At 36.2% G+C, this 5,874-nt stretch overlaps 1 protein-coding gene across 1 annotated transcript; it reads right to left on the reverse strand.

The window, feature by feature from the left end:
• Positions 1 to 446: 446 nt before the first annotated feature.
• LOC18432189 (endochitinase) lies at positions 447 to 3,758 on the reverse strand. Its single transcript, XM_011624304.3, has 3 exons — positions 3,435 to 3,758; positions 3,177 to 3,327; positions 447 to 943 (listed from the first exon to the last, which is right to left on the reverse strand). Exons 1-3 carry the CDS (start codon positions 3,718 to 3,720, stop codon positions 571 to 573), a joined length of 810 nt encoding a protein of 269 aa, XP_011622606.1. The 5' UTR covers positions 3,721 to 3,758; the 3' UTR covers positions 447 to 570.
• Between the last annotated feature and the right edge of the window lie 2,116 nt (positions 3,759 to 5,874).

Here is a 5,874-nt window from a genome sequence, read left to right on the forward strand (position 1 = left end):
GACCCCAGTCACATTTTTTCTTTTTTTTTAAATCCATTTCTTTTACGAATTTTTAACTATCATTTAATTGTATTTTATATAATTTTATTTTAAATATATTTTCATAATTTTCGGGATTTTTATTGTATTTTTTTATTTTTTTAACATTGTTTACCTTGCCCTGCCCGACTTGGGCAGAGTAGAACTTGGCTTGAGTTACTCGGCTACTCCAGCTCAGCCCATGGCCGAGTTCCTTCCACAAGTCGTGGTTTCCAACACTCTGTACTTGTACCCTTTTATTGGACTAATGAAGTTAATCTCTCTCTTAGGTGTTCCTTTATGCAGGCTATTGTTTTGGTTTTGTGTTCTAACATGGTAAGGAAACACAGCAAGATAATCATCCGTGAAGGTTATAGGCCGTGTGATCCTTCGTAATGGTGTTGGTCATTAATTCAAGACATAAACCATTAGAGTTAACTGAGTTAAGGCCTTTATTTCCTTATTATTTCTTGCAGATCCATTACTACAGTGAGCAAAGTCTGATCTTTATTCTAACTATTGGAAGGCCTCTGGTTGTAGCTGATCTTTATTCTAGCGATTAAAAGGCTTCTGGTTGTAGCAGTCGAGGTTGTTTCCATAGGGAACTCCAAGGAGGTCACAGTAACGCTTGTAGAAGCCAATGCGGTCAGCCACTGCGGAATTACTGCCACTGCCACATTCCAAGCCACCATTGATAATGTTGGTGATGACACCGTAGCCAGGGAGCCGGCCGGCCGAGCGGTCTGCTGCTGACGGTGTCCATCGATCGGTGATCACATCGTGGGCAGAGGGCTTGGGCGATTGTGGAGTCATCCAAAACCAAAACGCCGTCTTGAAGGAGATGACAGCATTGGTGGCGACTATGTCCGGGTTGTTGATGCCATCAAAGCCAATTGCTTTCCCTGCTGGCCCGTAGTTATAGTTGCTGCACCACACAGAAGAACAGTACCACCCATAAGTTGTGAACCTAATGATCTGTGCCATGCACGAGCTACACTTTTCATTGAAGATGCTACAAATGAATTAGGAAAAATCTGAAACATAATTCAAGCTACACAAGGACGTTAACAAGATATGGACACATATTAAGCCAAATTTTACTTAGGAAAAGATAAAAGCAACTAAGAAAGAGGGGGACAGATTGGTTGGGAGTCTAAAACTAATATATTGTTGAAATTAAATCGGTTATGTTTCCATGGTCATAGCAAAGTTTTTATTTTTTATTTTTATTTTTTTATTGTTATTTATGTGTGTGGGGAAGACGAGCACGCACTCATTTTTTGAAGTAGTCCATTTTTAAATCCATTAATAAAAATGGAGGTCAACTTTTTAACTGAAGCTTAAGTGGTACTACCACAACTCCCAAGGTCAGAGCAATTTAAGAGCTCTCTTATTTAAAATACCATTATCAGACAGCTCATTTTTTAGTTTTCTCGCAACCTCTATCACCGCCGATCCTCGCCTCATCTTTCCCACCTTTCATTGCCACTCCTAAACACAAAAGAACCCCTCTCCATGAAAACCCAATCGGAGAATTCCTGAGAGAGAAGAGGAAACCCAATCCGCCATTGATGAGAAAGAAAATCTGTTGCAGAAGTGGGGAAATATGAATGTGCGAGCGTTGTGGCAGTGGTGGAGAGAGATATTCGCAGATGGTGGGGGGTGTTGCAATTTGAGAATCGTGAGGAAATGGCCTTTCTCTCATTTAAGGGAGAAAAAGTGGAGGCGAGTAAGAGGAAAGGGGGGTTTTGGGTTGGATGCATATCTGAAGCCAGAGAAGGTGAAAGTAGAGAGAGAAAGAGAGAGAGAGTAACCATAGAACGAAGTAGAGAGAGAGCATTGCTTTTAACCAAAAATCAGATAAAAAAAAAATCAAGATCATTTGATTAGGCCTGAAAATCAAGAAAGAAGCTTCCTTAGCGAGATGTAGCAGGATGCGAAGCTTTGTTAACGGTGGATTTCAGCAACGCCTCTTCAATGGTGGATTTTGAAGAGATGTAGAAGAATAACAAGCTTCATCATTTATGGAATTTAGCAGAGGAGCAGGGCAACAAACTTCATCATAGTTAAATTTTTGAAAAATAAATAACTTCTTCAATGGTGGATGTAGAGAAATAAATAAATAAATAAAAATGAACCTTGGATCTATGAAACGGTTGTTACCTCCTTATGGTCTTCTATGGGTTCAAATATGTGGCTTTGATTTCTTGTAGTCTAGAAAGTTGTCCGGTAATTCAAACACCGTACAATTGTTCGGCATTCTGTTTATCGTTTGAAATGTAAAAATCTTATATGCCCGGTTTACCGGATAAGGGGTAACTTGAATCGTTTAAAATTAAAAACCCTACCTGTCTAAAAAAAATGGGTGCTGCTTGTAATTTGAAACAAATGTAATCCCATCTGATAATTGACCTGCTCCCAATATGGTCCCCAAGTAAATTTCTCTAAACTAGGAGATGCCTTGGAAAGGAAAGACTACATCTTTTTATCTCCCATGTATACCACTAAAAAGCAAGTGGGAAAGAACCCTGTGAAACAAGGGCTTACTATTGAAGCTACTTGAGTAAAAAGGTAAGAGATCTTCAATTAAGATTTTCAATTAAATAGAACAATTTATGGATACCTCGAAAATGAATTTTGCAGTAGAGATTCTACCCCAATACTTTTAATATCATGTTCATAACCCCGTCACTCTTATTTCTTACTTTTACCTGTCAAAAAGTAAACTAAACTATCATTCCCTCCCTTACTCCCTAACCATTAAATCTCCCTCTACTAACCCTCTCTCTCTACTGGCCCTCTCTCTCTCTCAGCATAAAAGACAACCGTATTTCATCGTCTCTTCAAGGGAAGGTTCAAAGCACGTCGGTGCCCAAGCTATTTTATGATGTCAGACGTTCTCTTTTTTTAAATACGTTAGTGGCGGCTATTTAAACCCTGTCTTTCGGTTTTCGGTGAGAATGAAGTTCGAGACTTCAATGACAGAAGTCATCTTTTTTAAATACGTTTAGTGGCTATTTAAACCTTGAAAATGAAGTTTGAGACTTCATTGACTGGGCTCATTAATATCCCTATCCCATTATCTGATGTGGGATTCTTCTATAAGAATTTCATCTGGATTTTGAGTAAAAAATACATGGAGAGAGCGAGAGGATTACTGTGTGATTTGGATGGGTCCTCGGCCGTAATATTTTTTCCCGGCAGCACAAGGCCACTGAGCACTAGCCGTACAGTAATCACCTCCTCCTTGCTCATTCACAAAGCAGTAGCCCCAAGCGTAGGGGCCATCAGGTGCGCTTGGCCATCCACCTACACATTCCAAATTGCGTTTATTTACGCCAAAACTGAAGAACAAAGAACACTGACGAAAAACGAAATGCAACAAGAAGACAGAGAGGTAGAGGAGATATACATACCAGTGGTCTCCTTTGAGGTCTGAGCAAGAAAAGCGGCGATCTCTCTCTTTCGGGTAGTCGTGTCGCCGGTAGTTCCAAAGGCCGGATACGAATTGGCAGCAGTAATGAAAGCGTTGTAGGTATAAAAGCGTCCTCCAGGGCAATTAGCATCTTTCATATGCTTAAGCATATTATTAAACAGAGACTCTGGTATAAGAGAAGCAACTTGTGCAAAGACGACGGGGCCTTGCTGCCCCACAATCAACCATACTACCAACAAGGTAAGAGATGCATAAGAACCAGCCATCTTTCTTATTTTTTCCACCTTATTCTTTCTTGCTGCTCATAAAATGCAGTGGAGCTGAGGCTTTATATAGAGATCAGACTCGGCACCGGATGCATAGAGAGAGAGAGGGGTGTCGGCAAACTTTCTATGAGTTCATCCGGACAAGACTTGACTTGGTGGGTCTTTGGATCTAGATTTTGGGTGAAGCCAAACAAAAGCAAATTTAATGCTTTCCGTATCAGTATTTAGGGAACCAAGCACTCTTAAATTGTGTTCAAAAAATCGAATACAGGCGAAGGGCTGGTTCCGAGTAACCGGTAAACCAGCCCATTCAACCAGCAAGTCCAATATAGTCAAAAAAGTGTTTAAAAAAGGTACAAAAATAATTTTAAAAATACCAAAAAGTATATTTAAGGCATTATTAAACGAAGTACATTCAAATGAAATTGAAAATACATTCAAATGAAATTGAAAATCAGTAAAAATAATAATATCGATTTTAAAAAATTGATTTATACCTAAAGGGTATTTTTGAAAATTTTCAAAATTGGAAAAATGCAAAAATAATCTTCGCCAAAAATGATAAAAAAAAACATTAGAAAATACTTTACTATCAAATCTCTTATTTCTTGAGATTTTATATATTTTTTATTCTTTTTTTAAAATACTCGACCAGACCATCAAAAACCATTCCCATTTGACCCGCGGGTTCTGATTTGAACCGGCCGAGTTTGCCAATGGTATCTTAATTGGCCTTCTTTTGAACGACTTTGAACTTTGAAGGCGAAGTCAATTCTCTTTCCCACAATCCCCCGTTTTCATTGCCCAATGGTTTAAGTAGAATCAACTATTTCACCAACCCAAAAACCAACGAGTACTAGTACTATGTTCCGGTAGGAGCATATTGTTAATTTACTCCCCATCTCAATACACCTATTAAGAGGAACGTTTTAGTCCAAAATTTTGGAAATCATTGAAAAATTACTAAATGATTATTTTTAATAAAAAAATTGAATTTTGAGTATTGTGAGATCTAGCTTTTAAAAAATTTGGACAGTTTCTTTACAATCTTAAATTTTAGTTTTTTTTAATATATAAAGAATTTATTTCGAAAATTGGTTTTGCATAAATTATTTTATGGGTTAGAAATTACCTTCTCAAAATTTGAGGTCTAAAAATTATCTCTACCATGTAACTATACTCCCAAGATAGTAGAATATCTTTTGGAAAAAAACACAACGGAATGCTCCTCGAAAGGAGTTTACATTGCGCGTGCATGGGGCCATGTGCAACTTGTGAGTGATCTGACGTCACAGGGCTTTGACGTGTTCCTCACGGTAACGTGCTTGTAACGGAATAAGTCACGGTCTGACCACCCCAATTAATGCAGCCATTATTCTTTATTATTATTATTATTAAGGTGCGGCTCCTACAAGGTTGCCACCTTAATCAATCTATTTAAGGCGTACTTCTAAATTTTATCATAATATGTAATTTTGTTGGAAAAATTTCTTAAGATTATCTTAAAATCTATTTTCATATGTAATTAGAAGATTTTAAACCTCAAAAATATTTAAAATCAAGAAGATCTATAAACATATGAAAATATTGAAAATTGACGGCCTAGTTAATGTGTTGCAAGATGCACTATTTGTGAGACTCAAAAACTTTTTTTTCATATTCATACATCTCGATGTCCAGATGATCAAATAGAGGGGTTTTCAACATTAAAACAACATTTCCCATAGTTTTTTGAGGTGCATTTGTACTTTTATATTTTAAGGTTCCATCCTTATATAAACTTTTCTCTTAATTTTATTATTATTATTATTATTATTATTATTATTATTATTATTATTATTATTACTATTATTATTATTATTATTATTATTATTATTATTATTATTATTACTATTATTATTTTTAGAATTGACCGTTTGCATTTTTTTTTTCTTCAAAATTTATCATATGTCCGGTATTTCTAATATCAGAATAAATAGGAAATTCAACAAGTTTTCAGCCATTTCTATTAGGACAATGTTTCTATGTGATCAGCTAAATATTGTAGAAATGCGGGTTTGGTAATAAATATATATTTTTATTATAATTTGATCCTAAGTTATAGAGAATATATAATCTTTAACAAGGAGATCATGAATATGACAAAAAATAATT

The sequence above is a fragment of the Amborella trichopoda genome, chromosome 13, assembly GCF_054954075.1.
Source record: "Amborella trichopoda isolate Santa Cruz 75 chromosome 13, AtrichopodaSantaCruz75HAP2 v2.0, whole genome shotgun sequence".
Classification (NCBI taxonomy): Eukaryota; Viridiplantae; Streptophyta; class Magnoliopsida; order Amborellales; family Amborellaceae; genus Amborella; species Amborella trichopoda.

What these genes read in the sequence shown, in the direction of transcription:
- LOC18432189 (XM_011624304.3), bottom strand. Translation starts at nt 3,720, where the DNA reads ATGGCTGGTTCTTATGCATCTCTTACCTTGTTGGTAGTATGGTTGATT. An exon ending in GACCTCAAAGGAGACCACTG is followed by an intron (nt 3,328 to 3,434) that starts GTATGTATATCT and finishes TGGAATGTGTAG; the next exon opens with GTGGATGGCCAAGCGCACCT. An exon ending in GGACCCATCCAAATCACACA is followed by an intron (nt 944 to 3,176) that starts GTAATCCTCTCG and finishes TGTGTGGTGCAG; the next exon opens with CAACTATAACTACGGGCCAG.